A 20,122-nucleotide genomic window follows, 5' to 3' on the forward strand; every position below is an offset into this window, starting at 1 on the left:
GTTTCTATGGGTCAGGCTAGGACCAGGGCCAGAGCAGTGACCCACTATCTGCTGCTCAGCTTGCTGGAGCACTTCCTCTCTCTCTCCTCGCGGCTGCAGGCTTTCCACTTGAGGGCGTGGTGGTGGTGGGAGCCGGTGCGGGCCTGGCGGCAGCAGCAAATCTCCTGATGGTGGGGGTAGGAGCGCCGGGGAGGAGGCGGGGACCCAGAGAAGCTGGGAGGAGAACAGGAGCGACCGAAACAAACCCCTCTGCCTCGCTCTCCCCCGCGGTGTTCGTGGCGAGAGGGGGAGGAGGAGACAGAGCGCTGTAGAGAGGAACAGCTGCGTGGGGAGGCACTGGAGCTCCGGTGGTGATGGTGGTGGGGGGAGCTGGTCAGGCTACACATTCCCATCCGGGAGCCTACAAGCTGGGCTGAGGAGTGCCCGTGGTGGGGGGAACCGCGGACAGATCCACCACCCTGACCATGGTGCATCAGCTGGGACAGACAGGTCAGGAGGTCTGAGTCCCTTGTGCTGCCCGCTCGGATACGATAACGCTTCAGTCTTGGGTGGAGGAAGGGGGTGAGGTTTTGGGAAGATGGACAATGAGTTTAGAGCTTTAGATATACCTTTAACATGTAGATGAATGTAATTCAGTTAATGATAGTAGAGGCTCATCCCAGATCTGTTGGTGCTGTCTTGCCAATCCCAAACATTGGCATGACAATGAACATAGGAGTTGGCAAGGCTGCAAAAACAGACTCGGAACCAGGTTACCATGATAGGTGAGATAAACCTGTCATTAAAGCTAATCATGAAGAGTCCTATTACCTGCCCTCCGCTGCAAGCCGACTGGGTGGTCTTCCCGGGGGTGGGCGTGGAAGGTACTGTGCAGCACTCTCCTGCTCTGGGGCCGGGTTGGTAGGGTTAAAAAGGCGTGGGATCTTGCTCTTACGGAACAGGGGGCTGGAAGAGGAGGAGAGGGAGGGGGCGTCATTCCCCTGGCAGTCAGAGCGCGAGCCCAGGAACGACTCATCGGCCTTCTCAGAGTGGTCTGAGGCAGAGGACAGCTGGTCCCCGTGGGGGAGCGAGGCCACGACGGGGCCGCGGTGGGAGATAGAGGGAGAGGGGGCTGGGTGGTGGCCTCCTCCCTGGTGGTGGGGGGCTTTCTTCTGGAGCAGCTTCTCCATGGCAGAGCCAGGGGTGGGGAGAAGGTCCAGCAGGACGGGGATACGGCTCAGCTTGCGGGAGGGGTCCTTACAGGGGCTGGGTGGTGGAGAGGGGGTGGTCAGAGCTGGGGTTTGGTCAGTGGTCTCCACCCCATCTGCCCTGTCAGGCTGGGGTTGGTTACTCTCAGGGTCTTTGAGCTCTGGAAAGGCTCCACAGCCACTGACGTCTCCCTGGCCGTTAGCTGGGGGAGAGAGATGGCCGTTTACTAGGCCGAACAGTGGGCTGTGGGGGGACTGAGGGGAATTAGAACGTGGAGAGTGAGAAGAACGGGGGGAGCGAGGAGAATGGGGGGAACGGGGGGAGCGAGGAGAATGGGGGGAGCGAGGAGAATTAGAACGTGGAGAATGAGGAGAACGGGGGGAGCGAGGAGAATGGGGGGAACGAGGAGAACGGGGGGAGCGAGGAGAACGGGGGGAGCGAGGAGAATGGGGGGAGCGAGGAGAATTAGAACGTGGAGAATGAGGAGAATGGGGGGAGCGAGGAGAACGGGGGGAGCGAGGAGAACGGGGGGAGCGAGGAGAACGGGGGGAGCGAGGAGAACGGGGGGAGCGAGGAGAACGGGGGGAGCGAGGAGAACAGGGGGAGCGAGGAGAATGGGGGGAGCGAGGAGAGGATGCTCGGCTTGGCACAGGGCTGTGGGCTTTGGTGTAGGTCTGGGTGTCTCGTCCATTGATCAGGGTATCTGCCAGGAGGTCATCCAGGCTGGTGGGGCTGCCGGGCTGGCTAGGGGTGTGGCTAGGGGTGGGCAGGATGTAGATGTCAGTGGTAGCAGTATTATCCTGGGGCTGCTGGGCCTCAGCTGCTGAATCTTCTCGTCTCTCCAGCTGTAGGCCATGTGGAGAACAGTCTGAGCCAGACGGGGTCTGCTGAGCTGTCAGCTAAAGAGAGAGGGGAAAGGGAGAAAAAGGGAGAGAAGGGTGGGGGAAGCAGAAAGACACAGAGAGAGAGAAGGGGGAGAGAGGGGGGGGGGGGGGGGGGAGAAAGAGAGAGATAAAGAAAGAAAGAGACAGGGGAAGGAGAAAGACACAAAGAGAGAGAGAGAGAGAGAGAGAGAGAGAGAGAGAGAGAGAGAGAGAGAGAGAGAGAGAGAGAGTGGGCAGGTTAACAAATAAATAGAGTCAAATTATTGCATTGTAAGAGATCATGTGAAAATATTGAATGGAGATCATAACATGATCATAACATGTCACAGCATCATCAAGGCAATGTCAGTCAAGCTGTTAGTTGATATCAAAAAAGCGCAACAAGACAGACCTGGGTCAAATCTATTATCTGTTTGATTTAGCTTGGACTTTTGGGACTATGCCATTGTGCCTGGAATGCTTACTCAAGCACCACTCAAGTATTTGACACGTATTTAACCCAGATCTGCAACAACAACAAAAACATTCACTCAACTAATCAGGGGCTTACAAAAGAGACAGGAAGTCAGGGTCCGTAAAAAAGCAGTTCAGGTTGAGTAAAAAAGAGAGAGAACACAGGAGGATATGAAATAACAACAGACAAAAGTCCCTGTCTTGCAATGAAGAAAAGTGGAATTGCAATTTCATTCACGCTCTGAATTGACTGAATTGAAAAGGAATTGTAAAGGAAATGACCCTAACTATTCCCCTGACATCAGGACACATGGATCTGAGCATGCTTTGTCTGTAGCACAATGGCCTGCTCTTCTCTGGAGAAAGCAGCCTGCCGGACGACAACACAACAACACCACAATTCAACACAATAACAACCATAACAACAACAACCCAACAAAACACAGCACAACTAACACACTAGCAGCAAAAGGAAACAAAAAGAACAACCAAACTATTTTAAAAAGACAGTAAGTATCTAATAGTGGAGGGAATTAGGTAGGCGGTGTGTTATGATCAAGATAGAGACGTCTGATTGGTTCGTGGCCCAGAGGTGGATTGATCAATCACCTGCTGGAGTTGGGCACGTGTGATGCGTATAACGGAAGGGAACTTGCTGCTGGCGGCGCCCGCCGGAATAGCGGGCAGTTTCCTGCGCCCGGAGGGTGATTGGTTACGGGCGGAACCGAGGCCGGGGTGAGGTGGTGGCGGTAGGGAGGCGTGGTAGGAGGAAGAGGAGGTGGGATGGAGGAGGTACTGGTTGTGGTGGTCGGCTGAGTAGCTGCGACTCATCCCAGGGGGGTCCCTCTGGTGCAGGGGGTCCGACAGGGTGGCGAGGAGGGTCTGGGTGTGCGGGCTTGGGGAACGCAGGAGCAAGGGACTGGACATCCTGGCCAACACCTCCTCAGGCAGAGATGGAGGAGAGGTAGGGAGCTAAGAGAGGTGATGAGAGGTAAAGTTGGGGAGGGAGGACGGAGCAGGAAGAGGTAAAGTTGTGGAGAGGGGACGAGCAGGAAGAGGTAAAGTCGTGGAGAGGGGACGGAGCAGGAAGAGGTAAAGTCGTGGAGAGAGGACGGAGCAGGAAGAGGTAAAGTTGTGGAGAGAGGACAGAGCAGGAAGAGGTAAAGTTGTAAGAAGAGAGGACGGAGCAGGTAGAGGTAAAGTTGTAAGAAGAGAGGACGGAGCAGGAAGAGGTAAAGTCGTAAGAAGAGAGGACGGAGCAGGAAGAGGTAAAGTCGTAAGAAGAGAGGACGGAACAGGAAGAGGTAAAGTCGTAAGAAGAGAGGACGGAGCAGGAAGAGGTAAAGTCGTAAGAAGAGAGGACGGAGCAGGAAGAGGTAAAGTCGGGGAGAGGGGACGGAGCAGGAAGAGGTAAAGTCGGGGAGAGAGGACGGAGCAGGAAGAGGTAAAGTCGTAAGAAGAGAGGACGGAGCAGGAAGAGGTAAAGTCGTAAGAAGAGAGGACGGAGCAGGAAGAGGTAAAGTCGTAAGAAGAGAGGACGGAGCAGGAAGAGGTAAAGTCGGGGAGAGGGGACGGAGCAGGAAGAGGTAAAGTCGTAAGAAGAGAGGACGGAGCAGGAAGAGGTAAAGTCGTAAGAAGAGAGGACGGAGCAGGAAGAGGTAAAGTTGTAAGAAGAGAGGACGGAGCAGGAAGAGGTAAAGTCGGGGAGAGAGGACGGAGCAGGAAGAGGTAAACTTGTGGAGAGAGGACGGAGCAGGAAGAGGTAAAGTTGTGGAGAGGACGGAGCAGGAAGAGGTAAAGTCGTAAGAAGAGAAGACGGAGCAGGAAGAGGTAAAGTCGGGGAGAGAGGACGGAGCAGGAAGAGGTAAAGTCGTAAGAAGAGAGGACGGAGCAGGAAGAGGTAAAGTCGTAAGAAGAGAGGACGGAGCAGGAAGAGGTAAAGTCGTAAGAAGAGAGGACGGAGCAAGAAGAGGTCAAGTCGGGGAGAGAGGACGGAGCAGGAAGAGGTAAAGTTGTGGAGAGAGGACGGAGCAGGAAGAGGTAAAGTTGTGGAGAGAGGACAGAGCAGGAAGAGGTAAAGTTGTGGAGAGAGGACGGAGCAGGAAGAGGTAAAGTTGTAAGAAGAGAGGACAGAGCAGGAAGAGGTAAAGTTGTAAGAAGAGAGGACGGAGCAGGAAGAGGTAAAGTTGTAAGAAGAGAGGACGGAGCAGGAAGAGGTAAAGTTGTAAGAAGAGAGGACGGAGCAGGAAGAGGTAAAGTCGGGGAGAGAGGACGGAGTAGGAAGAGGTAAAGTTGTGGAGAGAGGACGGAGCAGGAAGAGGTAAAGTTGTGGAGAGAGGACAGAGCAGGAAGAGGTAAAGTTGTGGAGAGAGGACGGAGCAGGAAGAGGTAAAGTTGTAAGAAGAGAGGACAGAGCAGGAAGAGGTAAAGTTGTAAGAAGAGAGGACAGAGCAGGAAGAGGTAAAGTTGTAAGAAGAGAGGACGGAGCAGGAAGAGGTAAAGTTGTAAGAAGAGAGGACGGAGCAGGAAGAGGTAAAGTTGTAAGAAGAGAGGACGGAGCAGGAAGAGGTAAAGTTGTAAGAAGAGAGGACGGAGCAGGAAGAGGTAAAGTTGTAAGAAGAGAGGACGGAGCAGGAAGAGGTAAAGTTGTAAGAAGAGCAGACGGAGCAGGAAGAGGTAAAGTTGTAAGAAGAGAGGACGGAGCAGGAAGAGGTAAAGTTGTAAGAAGAGAGGACGGAGCAGGAAGAGGTAAAGTTGTGGAGAGGACGGAGCAGGAAGAGGTAAAGTTGTGGAAAGGACGGAGCAGGAAGAGGTAAAGTCGGGGAGAGGACGGAGTGGGATGGCGGAGGAACAGTGTGAGAAAGAGGTGGATAGGAGTGGGGGTGAGAGAGGGGGAGGAGTGGGATGGCGGAGGAACAGTGTGAGAAAGGGGTGGATAGGAGTGGGGGTGAGAGAGGGGGAGGAGTTAAGCATATATTTAGAACTTAATTAAAGGGAGCGGGTGTAAAGGTGGGAGGAATTCTGAGATCTCAAAACGTCTCCTTAAAGGAATCACTATCTCTTTCTTCAGATAGCACCTTTTGATAAAGGGTCAACCCAGAAAAAAAACTAAACATAGCAAATGAAAGTTGCAAATAAAGAGCAAATAATGCAAAACCATTGTCTGAAAAGTTTCCTTCATTTTATCAAGCTCACACAAGCAAAGAAACAAGCTCACAGACATAAGTGATCACGATCACATTTTACTTTAAACTACAGTAAGATGCTACTGATGATCCAGATGGATGAAGTATCCTACTGTGTCTAGTTCTGTGTTAAGGTGAAGTATCCTACTGTGTCTAGTTCTGTGTTAAGGTGAAGTATCCTACTGTGTACATTGCATGATATGTCTTGACCTGCGTGAGTTGTGTTATGGTGAAATGTACAGTGAGGTACTGTAATACCAAAGTGTTTTACAGTGAGGTATGTATTGGTTACATTTTTACAGTGAGGTTTGTAATAGTGATGTGTTTTACAGTGAGGTATGTAATAGTGAAGTACTTTACAGTAAGGTATGTAATAGTGATGTGTTTTACAGTGAGGTATGTAATAGTGATGTGTTTTACAGTGAGGTATGTAATAGTGATGTGTTTTACAGTGAGGAATGTATTGGTTACATTTTTACAGTGAGGTATGTAATAGTGATGTATTTTACATTGAGGAATATATTGGTTACATTTTTACAGTGAGGTATGTAATAGTGACATGTTTTACAGTGAGGTATGTAATAGTGAAGTACTTTACAGTAAGGTATGTAATAGTGAAGTACTTTACAGTGAGGTATGTAATAGTGACATGTTTTACAGTGAGGTATGTAATAGTGACATGTTTTACAGTGAGGTATGTAATAGTGACATGTTTTACAGTGAGGTATGTAATAGTGAAGTACTTTACAGTGAAGTACTTTACAGTGAGGTATGTAATAGTGACATGTTTTACAGTGAGGTATGTAATAGTGAAGTACTTTACAGTGAGGTATGTAATAGTGAAGTATTTTACTGTGAGGTATGTAATAGTGACATGTTTTACAGTGAGGTATGTAATAGTGAAGTACTTTACAGTGAGGTATGTAATAGTGACATGTTTTACTGTGAGGTATGTAATAGTGACATGTTTTACAGTGAGGTATGTAATAGTGAAATACTTTACAGTGAGGTATGTAATAGTGACATGTTTTACAGTGAGGTATGTAATAGTGACATGTTTTACAGTGAGGTATGTAATAGTGAAGTACTTTACAGTGAGGTATGTAATAGTGAAGTACTTTACAGTGAGGTATGTAATAGTGAAGTACTTTACAGTGAGGTATGTAATAGTGAAATGTTTTACTGTGAGGTATGTAATAGTGACATGTTTTACAGTGAGGTATGTAATAGTGAAGTATTTTACAGTGAGGTATGTAATAGTGACATGTTTTACAGTGAGGTATGTAATAGTGACATGTTTTACAGTGAGGTATGTAATAGTGAAGTGCTTTACAGTGAGGTATGTAATAATGACATGTTTTACAGTGAGGTATGTAATAGTGACATGTTTTACTGTGAGGTATGTAATAGTGACATGTTTTACAGTGAGGTATGTAATAGTGAAGTGCTTTACAGTGAGGTATGTAATAGTGACATGTTTACAGTGAGGCATGTAATAGTGAAGTGCTTTACTGTGAGGTATGTAATAGTGAAGTGCTTTATAGTGAGGTATGTAATAGTGACATGTTTACAGTGAGGTATGTAATAGTGACATGTTTTACAGTGAGGTATGTAATAGTGAAGTGCTTTACAGTGAGGTATGTAATAGTGAAGTATTTTACTGTGAGGTATGTAATAGTGACGTATTTTACAGTGAACTGTGTCATACTAGTCTGTGAGGTCCGTACCTGTGTGAGTGCTCCCTCAGCCAGGGCATCAGCAGGGCTAGAGGGGGTGACGGGGGGCAGGCTTCCCGTAGGTCCCACACTCAGTTCCAGCCTGTCCACCCTGGGGGGTCGTCCGTTGGCGCCTGGATGCCCCTGGAGGTCCCCATTCCTGTCCCCGTGGATCTGACCAGGACTGGGGTTCCCCGTGGACCCCTCTCCTGCCCCCAGGGGTATCTCCAGCCCCTGCAGCTCCTCTTCTTCCTCCTTGGAGGGGCTGGTCGTAGCTTTATCTCCCATTCCTGTCCCTGGGGACCCGCTGGGCCTCTCCATCATCACCCACTCCCTGAAGTCAACCTTCCCATGGCCGGAGCTCAGGTTGAGGGCCACGAAGCCTCCGCTGCTGGGGGCCCCCTCGCCCTGTTCCAGAGACCTGTGGGAGTGAGGGGAGACGGGTTTGGGTGAACCGCTGGCACCGCCACCGGATAGGAACTCCTCGTCGTTGTGCCAGACTCGGTCAGTGCCACCACGCCCTGGTCCTGTGGCACCTCCAGTGGGTACAGCCAGGCCCTTCTCCTGCTGCTGCCCACAGCCCTCCAGCTGATTCCCTGAGCTGGAGAGACACACCGACCGATTGAACAGGTCAGGCGATGGCAGATTATAACATAGTAGTTAGTGTACTATTGATGGTTAGTACAGTAGCACAAGCGCTGTTGTTAGCAGCAGGGTTAGCAATAGCAGGGTTGAGGTTAATTGCATTGAAATTCAGTCAGTTTAGGAAGTAAACTAATTCATCATTAAAACAAACTTTTAAATGACTGTATAGGAACTTTAGTTCATCTTGATTAATATCCTGAACAGACTGAATTGCAGTAGAATCTAGTCCCTGGTTGTTATGTTAGCGTAGAATGGAAGGAATAGAAGGCCAGGGGGTTAGTGGGGGTACTGACCACGCCTCCATGAACCGTTCAGGACTGGGCTTGGTCTCCAGGGTCAGCCTCCTGTCCAGCTCAAAGCTGTGGATGTTACGGAGCTTCCTGAGGAGAGGACTACCACCATCCTGTCCTGACACCCCCACTATCTCAGAGTGTACCCGGACAGGGGAGCCCAGGCTGAGGTTGGCATACGGGCTCTGGAGACCCCCCTGGTTGTTGCTGTTCTCCTCCTCTGTTGCTGCCTAGTGGGGAGAGAAACATGTGATATAGAGTGATATATGGTTGAACTCAGTCGTCATGGTGTGTGTGTTTCAGGGTTTCCGTTTGACCGGCAGCATTTGAATTTACTGGACATTTGAGAAATGTACCGGACCCATATGCATTGGGTGCAACGGGATGCATCCTTCTTACTGAATTCCAATGCGCAGTTTGGAAATGTTAGAATGACTGTTCACATGTACTTTCCTTCAGCCAACATACAGCAAAATCCCCAGCCTATGTCAATCTGCTGTCTCCCATAGTAGAAAAGTTGACCTATTCTATTGGTCAGCTTGACGTTCTATGCGAGAAAGAAATAGCCTATTCCAAACAGACTCTGGGACAGTTATGTGATGATAGATGCCAATTTCATACAACCAATAGTCCTAGGCTACATTAAAATACTTTAGAAAAGCAATGAGGCTGATGAAACAGATCAGAACATTTAGCTCAAAATGTGGATAAACGTATTTCTTCACATTATAAACGCAGCAATGTGCACAAGGCAGTAGAATACACAAGGCAGTAGGCTACACAAGTCGGTAGGCTACACAAGTCGGTAAGCTACACAAGGCAGTAGGCTACACAAGTCGGTAAGCTACACAAGGCAGTAGAATACACAAGGCAGTAGGCTACACAAGTTGGTAAGCTACACAAGGCAGTAGGCTACACAAGGCAGTAGGCTACACAAGGCAGTAGGCTACACAAGTCGGTAAGCTACACAAGACAGTAGGCTACACAAGGCAGTAGGCTACACAAGTCGGTAGGCTACACAAGTCGGTAAGCTACACAAGGCAGTAGGCTACACAAGGCAGTAGGCTACACAAGTCGGTAAGCTACACAAGTCGGTAAGCTACACAAGGCAGTAGGCTACACAAGTCGGTAGGCTACACAAGTCGGTAAGCTACACAAGTCGGTAAGCTACACAAGGCAGTAGGCTACACAAGTCGGTAGGCTACACAAGTCGGTAAGCTACACAAGGCAGTAGGCTACACAAGGCAGTAGGCTACACAAGTCGGTAAGCTACACAAGTCGGTAAGCTACACAAGGCAGTAGGCTACACAAGTCGGTAGGCTACACAAGTCGGTAAGCTACACAAGTCGGTAAGCTACACAAGGCAGTAGGCTACACAAGTCGGTAGGCTACACAAGTCGGTAGGCTACACAAGTCGGTAAGCTACACAAGGCGGTAGGCTACACAAGGCGGTAGGCTACACAAGTCGGTAGGCTACACAAGTCGGTAAGCTACACAAGTCGGTAGGCTACACAAGTCGGTAGGCTACACAAGTTGGTAGGCTACACAAGTCGGTAAGCTACACAAGTCGGTAGGCTACACAAGTTGGTAGGCTACACAGTCGGTAAGCTACACAGTCAGTAAGCTACACAGTCGGTAGGCTACACAAGTCGGTAAGCTACACAGTCGATAAGCTACACAGTCGGTAAGCTACACAAGTCGGTAAGCTACACAGTCGGTAAGCTACACAAGTCGGTAAGCTACACAGTCGGTAAGCTACACAGTCAGTAAGCTACACAAGTCGGTAGGCTACACAAGTCGGTAGGCTACACAAGTCGGTAGGCTACACAAGTCGGTAAGCTACACAAGTCGGTAGGCTACACAAGTCGGTAGGCTACACAAGTCAGTAAGCTACACAAGTCGGTAGGCTACACAAGTCGGTAAGCTACACAAGTCGGTAGGCTACACAAGTCGGTAAGCTACACAAGTCGGTAGGCTACACAAGTCGGTAGGCTACACAAGTCGGTAAGCTACACAAGTCGGTAGGCTAGACAAGTCGGTAAGCTACACAAGTCGGTAGGCTACACAAGTCCGTAGGCTACACAAGTCGGTAGGCTACACAAGTCGGTAAGCTACACAAGTCGGTAGGCTACACAAGTCGGTAAACTACACAGTCGGTAAGCTACACAGTCAGTAAGCTACACAAGTCGGTAGGCTACACAAGTCGGTAGGCTACACAAGTCGGTAAGCTACACAAGTCGGTAGGCTACACAAGTCGGTAGGCTACACAAGTCGGTAGGCTACACAAGTCGGTAGGCTAAGTGCAAATGATCGTTCCATAATGCAGTTAGCGGGAAAACACCATTGCCAAAAGCCCACCACACATGTGACAGAGATGAAAATATCTGTTCGAAATGTCGAAAGAGGTAAGATCTAAAGAGGCAACAACTATCATGGGCTGCTGATATGACTAGGATAATGCCTTTGGCTACTGGACAATGAAAGAAAGGTGATTTAAAAACCAACCACAAGGCAGTAGGCTACACAAGGCAGTAGGCTACACAAGTCGGTAAGCTACACAAGGCAGTAGGCTACACAAGGCGGTAGACTACACAAGTCGGTAAGCTACACAAGTCGGTAGGCTACACAAGTCGGTAGGCTACACAAGTCGGTAAGCTACACAAGTCGGTAGGCTACACAAGTTGGTAAGCTACACAAGTCGGTAGGCTACACAAGTCGGTAAGCTACACAAGTCGGTAGGCTACACAAGTCGGTAGGCTACACAGTCGGTAAGCTACACAGTCAGTAAGCTACACAGTCGGTAGGCTACACAAGTCGGTAAGCTACACAGTCGGTAGGCTACACAAGTCGGTAGGCTACACAAGTCGGTAAGCTACACAAGTCGGTAGGCTACACAAGGCAGTAGGCTACACAAGTCGGTAGGCTACACAAGTCGGTAAGCTACACAAGGCAGTAGGCTACACAAGTCGGTAGGCTACACAAGTCGGTATGCTACACAAGTCGGTATGCTACACAAGTCGGTAAGCTACACAAGTCGGTAAGCTACACAAGTCGGTAGGCTACACAAGTCGGTAAGCTACACAGTCAGTAAGCTACACAGTCAGTAAGCTACACAAGTCGGTAAGCTACACAGTCGGTAAGCTACACAGTCGGTAAGCTACACAAGTCGGTAGGCTACACAAGTCGGTAGGCTACACAGTCGGTAAGCTACACAGTCAGTAAGCTACACAGTCAGTAAGCTACACAAGTCAGTAAGCTACACAAGTCGGTAAGCTACACAGTCGGTAAGCTACACAAGTCGGTAGGCTACACAAGTCGGTAGGCTACACAAGTCGGTAGGCTACGTGCAAATGATCGTTCCATAATGCAGTTAGCGGGAAAACACCATTGCCAAAAGCCCACCACACATGTGACAGAGATGAAAATATCTGTTCGAAATGTCGAAAGAGGTGAGATCTAAAGAGGCAACAACTATCATGGGCTGCTGATATGACTAGGATAATGCCTTTGGCTACTGGACAATGAAAGAAAGGTGATTTAAAAACCAACCACAAGGCAGTAGAATACACAAGGCAGTAGGCTACACAAGTCGGTAAGCTACACAAGTCGGTATGCTACACAAGTCGGTATGCTACACAAGTCGGTATGCTACACAAGTCGGTATGCTACACAAGTCGGTAAGCTACACAAGTCGGTAAGCTACACAAGTCGGTAGGCTACACAAGTCGGTAAGCTACACAGTCAGTAAGCTACACAGTCAGTAAGCTACACAAGTCGGTAAGCTACACAGTCGGTAAGCTACACAGTCGGTAAGCTACACAAGTCGGTAGGCTACACAAGTCGGTAGGCTACACAGTCGGTAAGCTACACAGTCAGTAAGCTACACAGTCAGTAAGCTACACAAGTCAGTAAGCTACACAAGTCGGTAAGCTACACAGTCGGTAAGCTACACAAGTCGGTAGGCTACACAAGTCGGTAGGCTACACAAGTCGGTAGGCTACGTGCAAATGATCGTTCCATAATGCAGTTAGCGGGAAAACACCATTGCCAAAAGCCCACCACACATGTGACAGAGATGAAAATATCTGTTCGAAATGTCGAAAGAGGTGAGATCTAAAGAGGCAACAACTATCATGGGCTGCTGATATGACTAGGATAATGCCTTTGGCTACTGGACAATGAAAGAAAGGTGATTTAAAAACCAACCACAAGGCAGTAGGCTACACAAGGCAGTAGGCTACACAAGTCGGTAAGCTACACAAGGCAGTAGGCTACACAAGGCGGTATGCTACACAAGTCGGTAGGCTACACAGTCGGTAAGCTACACAGTCAGTAAGCTACACAGTCAGTAAGCTACACAAGTCGGTAAGCTACACAGTCGGTAAGCTACACAAGTCGGTAGGCTACACAAGTCGGTAGGCTACACAAGTCGGTAGGCTACACAAGTCGGTAGGCTAAGTGCAAATGATCGTTCCATAATGCAGTTAGCGGGAAAACACCATTGCCAAAAGCCCACCACACATGTGACAGAGATGAAAATATCTGTTCGAAATGTCGAAAGAGGTGAGATCTAAAGAGGCAACAACTATCATGGGCTGCTGATATGACTAGGATAATGCCTTTGGCTACTGGACAATGAAAGAAAGGTGATTTGAAAACCAATAGAACATGAGAGAAATAGGCTAAATGGTTTCAATGGTATATGGAAGTCTTTAGAAAAATAATTTTGGCTAGGCTACTTTGAAGCAAGTAAAACTTTAAAGTTTCAAACAATTAAGTACATGTTTTCAAAATGCATACGGCCTCCAACTCATTGTAAAGTGGTGTGTGACACGCTGAATCCTGCATACCCCTGCCTATGCACTTGAATCGTGAATAGAAAGCACGTTTCAATTACCAGTTGAGAAATACAAATATTTGCTATTTTTAATCGTGGCCATGAAAACTTTTTTTTTTTAACACGTGATTGCATTTAGATTTGTTGTGCAATGATTGGTCTTATAAAAGCATGTTTCACTCCAGCAGCAACGAATGAGCTGTTTGAGAAGCTGTAGCAGCAGCTCTCTCACTGTCTGACAGATTTTCTACTCAAATGTAGGCTTTGTATCTGTATGCTGTACAGGTGTGATTAATAAGATAGGCTACATAGCGACAAACAGAAATACACACTTGCCAATTTAATTCCACTAAATTATGCTAATGTTCCTATAGATCAATAAGCATGACCGGTCAAATATATTTCCATCGACTAGTATTTCCCTCAATGAATAGGCTAAAAAAGCATTATTTTGCAATGGGATTTTAGCCGGGGGCAATTAGCCGGAGTAAATGTTATTTATTGGCTTTTGGGGGAGGAGTGTATAAAAGCCTATTACCGGCTAATGGAAACCCTGGTGTGTGTATGTTCTCCTCTCTACCTTCCACACAGCGGTCCTGATGCGGTTACGGTTACGGTCCAGCTCCTCCCAGACGTCAGCTTCCTGGTTGGCCCGGGGCATGCTGGGGGATCCGGGGCGGCGGTCTGGAGGAGGGTTGTTCTCCCCGTTGTCACTAAGCTGCTCGTCCTGCAGAACATCGTCTGTGTTCTCCCTCGCCAGGTCCCCAGGGATCAGGGATGCATTGGCCATGCTGAAATTATAGAGTGAATGTTACTCTGATGTCACTAAGTCATCCATCCATTCATCAGTTAATTAATTCATTAATGCATTCATTCATCCATTCAACGGGTGGATACATTCAACCATTCATTCATTCATTCAACAGGTAGATTAATTAATTAAATTGGTAGATTAATTAATTCATCTGGTAAACAAGTTAAAAGTGTGTGATCGTGAAATAGACAAAAAATCCCCTGAACAGTCAGTGGACCTTTAAACAGTTCTTTCAAGATTCCCAGTCTGTGTGTGTGTGTGTGTGTTCCCAGTCTCTGTGTGTGTTGTGTGTGTGTGTGTGTGTTCCCAGTCTCTTACCCCATGTGTGCTGGGGTGAGTCGTGTGTGATGCTGTGGTGTGGTGGCTGTAGCGTTGATGGTCAGAGTACCATCAGACCCAGTCCTCTCCCAGTCATACGGGTCATTCTCAACCACGTTGTAGGTCTTCATACTGTTGTCAAACACTGACAACAGCAGCTACAACACAACAGAAAGTCACATGATGTCATATCCTGAGATACCTAACAGCTTGTACAACATGACTGACTGTCTGACTGATGGATACTAAGTACTCCAGAAAGAGGGCTCAGACAGTCATACAGACAATCAGTCGGTCTGAAAACCAACACTACATACACACGTCCTGGGACTTACTGTATATTTACACAGGGAACTGTAACGAAATCCTTAGTTCTAACTGTTAAAAGATAGAGATACTGTATACACACATAGAGTAGGTAAAGGGAGAGAGATCTGCCATCTTACCTGATAGTCTGGTTTGGTGAAGTAGTCCAGGTTAGAGATGTGATCCAGGAAGACAGTGAACTCAGCAGGCAGGTGTTTCAGCATGAGCCTGTGGTCATAGGTGTCCTTCAGCTTCCCTACATGCTCCTGGGGAGGGAGAGATAGAGAGAGAGGTGTTTCAGCATGAGCCTGTGGTCATAGGTGTCCTTCAGCTTCCCTACATGCTCCTGGGGAGGGAGGGAGAGAGAGAGATGGAGAGAGAGGTGTTTCAGCATGAGCCTGTGGTCATAGGTGTCCTTCAGTTTCCCTACATGCTCCTGGGGAGGGAGGGAGGGAGAGAGAGGTGTTTCAGCATGAGCCTGTGGTCATAGGTGTCCTTCAACTTCCCTACATGCTCCTGGGGAGGGAGGGAGGGAGAGATAGAGAGATGGAGAGAGAGGTGTTTCAGCATGAGCCTGTGGTCATAGGTGTCCTTCAGCTTCCCTACATGTCCTGGGGAGGGAGGGAGAGAGAGTGATGGAGATAGAGGTGTTTCAGCATGAGCCTGTGGTCATAGGTGTCCTTCAACTTCCCTACATGCTCCTGGGGAGGGAGGGAGGGAGAGATAGAGAGATTGAGAGAGAGGTGTTTCAGCATGAGCCTGTGGTCATAGGTGTCCTTCAGCTTCCCTACATGGTCCTGGGGAGGGAGAGATAGAGAGAGAGGTGTTTCAGCATGAGCCTGTGGTCATAGGTGTCCTTCAGCTTCCCTACATGCTCCTGGGGAGGGAGAGATAGAGAGAGGTGGTTCAGCATGAGCCTGTGGTCATAGGTGTCCTTCAACTTCCCTACATGCTCCTGGGGAGGGAGGGAGAGAGATGGAGAGAGAGGTGTTTCAGCATGAGCCTGTGGTCATAGGTGTCCTTCAACTTCCCTACATGCTCCTGGGGAGGGAGGGAGAGATAGAGAGATTGAGAGAGAGGTGTTTCATGATGAGCCTGTGGTCATGGGTGTCCTTCAGCTTCCCTACATGGTCCTGGGGAGGGAGAGATAGAGAGAGAGGTGTTTCAGCATGAGCCTGTGGTCATAGGTGTCCTTCAGCTTCCCTACATGCTCCTGGGGAGGGAGGGAGAGAGATGGAGAGAGAGGTGTTTCAGCATGAGCCTGTGGTCATAGGTGTCCTTCAACTTCCCTACATGCTCCTGGGGAGGGAGGGAGGGAGAGATAGAGAGATTGAGAGAGAGGTGTTTCAGCATGAGCCTGTGGTCATAGGTGTCCTTCAGCTTCCCTACATGGTCCTGGGGAGGGAGAGATAGAGAGAGAGGTGTTTCAGCATGAGCCTGTGGTCATAGGTGTCCTTCAGCTTCCCTACATGCTCCTGGGGAGGGAGAGATAGAGAGAGGTGTTTCAGCATGAGCCTGTGGTCATAGGTGTCCTTCAACTTCCCTACATGCTCCTGGGGAGGGAGGGAGAGAGATGGAGAGAGAGGTGTTTCAGCATGAGCCTGTGGTCATAGGTGTCCTTCAACTTCCCTACATGCTCCTGGGGAGGGAGGGAGAGATAGAGAGATTGAGAGAGAGGTGTTTCATGATGAGCCTGTGGTCATGGGTGTCCTTCAGCTTCCCTACATGGTCCTGGGGAGGGAGAGATAGAGAGAGAGGTGTTTCAGCATGAGCCTGTGGTCATAGGTGTCCTTCAGCTTCCCTACATGCTCCTGGGGAGGGAGGGAGAGAGATGGAGAGAGAGGTGTTTCAGCATGAGCCTGTGGTCATAGGTGTCCTCCAGCTTCCCTACATGCTCCTGGGGAGGGAGGGAGAGATAGAGAGATGGAGAGAGGGGTGTTTCAGCATGAGCCTGTGGTCATAGGTGTCCTCCAGCTTCCCTACATGCTCCTGGGGAGGGAGGGAGAGATAGAGAGATGGAGAGAGAAGTGTTTCAGCATGAGCCTGTGGTCATCGGTGTCCTCCAGCTTCCCTACATGCTCCTGGGGAGGGAGGGAGAGATAGAGAGATGGAGAGAGAGGTGTTTCAGCATGAGCCTGTGGTCATAGGTGTCCTCCAGCTTCCCTACATGCTCCTGGGGAGGGAGGGAGATAGATGGAGAGAGAGGTGTTTCATGATGAGCCTGTGGTCATAGGTGTCCTCCAGCTTCCCTACATGCTCCTGGGGAGGGAGGGAGATAGATGGAGAGAGAGGTGTTTCATGATGAGCCTGTGGTCATAGGTGTCCTCCAGCTTCCCTACATGGTCCTGGGGAGGGTTCACACATGTTGTTATGGAAGTATGGCTCAGTTGGTAGAGCATGGCGCTTGTAACGGCAGGATTGTGTGTTTGATTCCCGTGGCCTCCTTTACATTAAATGTATGCACGCGCTACAGTCGTAAGTCACTTTGGATATAAACATCTGATAAAAGGCATATCCACTGAGTGTGCAAAACAGTAGGAAGTTTACTTGCTCTTTCCATGACATAGACTGACCAGGTGAAATCTATGATCCCTTATTAATGTCACTTATTAAATTCACTTCAATCAGTGTAGATGAAGGGGTGGAGACAGGATAAATAATGATTTTTAAGCCTTGAGACAATTGAGATTTAAGTAACAAAAGATTGAAGTACCTTTGAACAGGGTATGGTAGTAGGTGCCAGGCGCACCGGTTTGCGTGAAGAACTGCAACGTTGCTGGGTTTTTCCATGTGTGTATCAAGAATGGTCCAGCACCCAAAAGACATCCAGCCAATTTGACACAACTGTGGAAGGCATTGTAGTCTACATGGGCCAGCATCCTTGTGGAATGCTTTCAACACATTGTAGAGTCCATGTCCAGACAAATTGAGGCTGTTCTGAGGGCATCTCAATATTAGGAAGGCGTTCCTAATGTCTGGTATACTCCGTGTATATTATAACTATTTTGTTATGTACTCTCGTGCATGAGTACATTCATATGCAGCGACGTCAGAGCTGTGACATGTTATTGAGTTAGTCTGTCAGTCTCAAGTCAAGTCAAGTTAGCCAAAGATAATGTTACCATTACGAGTCATGTACCTAGCTAACGTTACCATTACGAGTCATGTACCTAGCTAACGTTACCATTATGAGTCATGTACCTAACACTGCACCCATGTACCTAACTAACGTTACTAACTAACGTTACCTTTACGAGTCATGTATCTAGCTAACGTTACCATTACGAGTCATGTACCTAGCTAACGTTACCATTACGAGTCATGAACCTAGCTAACGTTACCATTACGAGCCATGTACCTAGCTAACATTACCATTACGAGTCATGTACCTAGCTAACATTACCATTACGAGTCATGTACCTAGCTAACGTTACCATTACGAGACATGACCTAGCTAACGTTACTATTACGAGTAATGTACCTAGCTAACGTTACCATTACGAGTCATGTACCTAGCTAAAGTTACCATTACGAGTCATGACCTAGCTAACGTTACCATTACGAGTCATGTACCTAACACTCCACCCATGTACCTAACTAACATTACTAACTAACGTTACCTTTGAGTCATGTATCTAGCTAACGTTACCATTACGAGTCATGTACCTAGCTAACGTTACCATTATGAGTCATGACCTAGCTAACGTTACCATTACGAGTCATGTATCTAGCTAACGTTACCATTACGAGTCATGTATCTAGCTAACGTTACCATTACGAGTCATGTACCTAACACTCCACCCATGTACCTAACTAACATTACTAACTAACGTTACCTTTGAGTCATGTATCTAGCTAACGTTACCATTACGAGTCATGTACCTAGCTAACGTTACCATTACGAGTCATGACCTAGCTAACGTTACCATTACGAGTCATGTATCTAGCTAACGTTACCATTACGAGTCATGTACCTAACGTCACCATTATGAGTCATGTACCTAGCTAACGTTACCATTACGATTAATGTACCTAACTAACGTTACCATTACGAGTCATGTACCTAGCTAACGTTACCATTACGAGTCATGTACCTAGCTAACGTTACCATTACGAGTCATGTACCTACGTATCCTGACTAGTTTGGCTGAGTCTGCTGATTGGTTGGTGTACAGGAAGGAAAATTCAGATAAGATTCTTACCTTGTCTTTGATCTTTCTCCATGGCAACTGTCCAACCATGAACTCCACCAGCATGTAGAAGAGGGACCACAGGTCGTCATGCCGACCCATCTCCTTGTTCTTGTGTGCGTTGACGGAAGCATAGCGGACTGTGCCTCTGAACCCTGCTACTGGCCGAGGCTGGGGGAGAGAGAGACTTCACATCATGCCGCTGTACGACGAACAAGGTAGAACCTTACACGACAATAGCACACAAACAGACATAACCAGTTTCCAGGACAGAGATCGAAGCCTATTCCCAGACTAAAAAAGCTATTTCAATTTAGATTCACCATTAAGCAAGCTTTTTAGTCTAGGACTAAGCTTAATACCGGGAAACCGGAACACAGTGTCTAACCACACATGTGGACAGATACTTACCGGTCGGACCTCTTGGCAGGAGTTAGTGAACTGGCGTGCCAGGCCAAAGTCCAGCATGTAGCAGGTCCTACAGGTACTGGGGAACCGGCCCATGGCAAAGTTGGACTAGGAGAGAGAGAAGGTGAAGAAGAAGAAGAGAGATAGAGATAAAGAAAAAGAGAGGAAGGATTTTAATAGCAACTATCATAGTCTGATTCTTGTCACCTTACTGATGATGATGATGATCTCTTCATTCCAAAAAGATATAGTCCCTAAGCACATACACACTCCACCCTCACACACACACACACACACACTCGACCCTCACACACACACACACTACACCCTCACACACACTCCACCCTCACACACACACTCCACCCTCACACACACTCCACCCACACACACACACACACACACTCCACCCTCACACACACTCACACACTCCACCCTCACACACACCACCCTCACACACACACACTCCACCCTCGCACACACACGCACTCCACCCTCGCACACACACACACACACACACACACCACCCTCACACACACATTACACCCTCACACACACATTACACCCTCACACACACACTACACCCTCACACACACACTACACCCTCACACACACACTACACCCTCACACACACACTCCCTGCCTGTCTCACTGGTTTGATGTCTCTGTGCAGGAAGCCAACAGAGTGGATGCTCTCTATAGCTTCTAGTGTCTGTCGTCCCAGTCTCAGGGTGGTGCTGACTGTAAACGTGCCCCGCGTCATACTGCGCCTCAGCTCTGCCAGGTTACGCCCCTGAAAAACACACCACCCACGTAGCCTACAGAATCACTCCAAACACTTCACACTTAGTCACATCAGCTCACTGACATCGCTATAGAGAATTAGAGACGT

The 20,122-nt window shown here is 48.3% G+C and overlaps 1 protein-coding gene across 1 annotated transcript in view; it reads right to left on the reverse strand.

Annotated features, from left to right (window-relative positions):
* Nucleotides 1–20,122, reverse strand: part of LOC139384106 (tau-tubulin kinase 2-like) — a 44,655-nt gene continuing 24,533 nt past the window's right edge. Inside the window, exons 5-15 of the mRNA XM_071128751.1 lie at nucleotides 19,883–20,023; nucleotides 19,237–19,341; nucleotides 18,838–18,996; nucleotides 14,776–14,901; nucleotides 14,330–14,487; nucleotides 13,778–13,988; nucleotides 8,364–8,590; nucleotides 7,438–8,026; nucleotides 3,135–3,497; nucleotides 811–2,087; nucleotides 1–543 (exon numbers count right to left, since the gene is read on the reverse strand). Coding sequence (XP_070984852.1) covers nucleotides 45–543; nucleotides 811–2,087; nucleotides 3,135–3,497; nucleotides 7,438–8,026; nucleotides 8,364–8,590; nucleotides 13,778–13,988; nucleotides 14,330–14,487; nucleotides 14,776–14,901; nucleotides 18,838–18,996; nucleotides 19,237–19,341; nucleotides 19,883–20,023 — 3,855 coding nt within the window. The 3' untranslated portion in view covers nucleotides 1–44. The remainder of the gene's footprint in view (nucleotides 544–810; nucleotides 2,088–3,134; nucleotides 3,498–7,437; nucleotides 8,027–8,363; nucleotides 8,591–13,777; nucleotides 13,989–14,329; nucleotides 14,488–14,775; nucleotides 14,902–18,837; nucleotides 18,997–19,236; nucleotides 19,342–19,882; nucleotides 20,024–20,122) is intronic.

This window comes from Oncorhynchus clarkii, chromosome 25 (genome assembly GCF_045791955.1).
Source record: "Oncorhynchus clarkii lewisi isolate Uvic-CL-2024 chromosome 25, UVic_Ocla_1.0, whole genome shotgun sequence".
Classification (NCBI taxonomy): domain Eukaryota; kingdom Metazoa; phylum Chordata; class Actinopteri; order Salmoniformes; family Salmonidae; genus Oncorhynchus; species Oncorhynchus clarkii.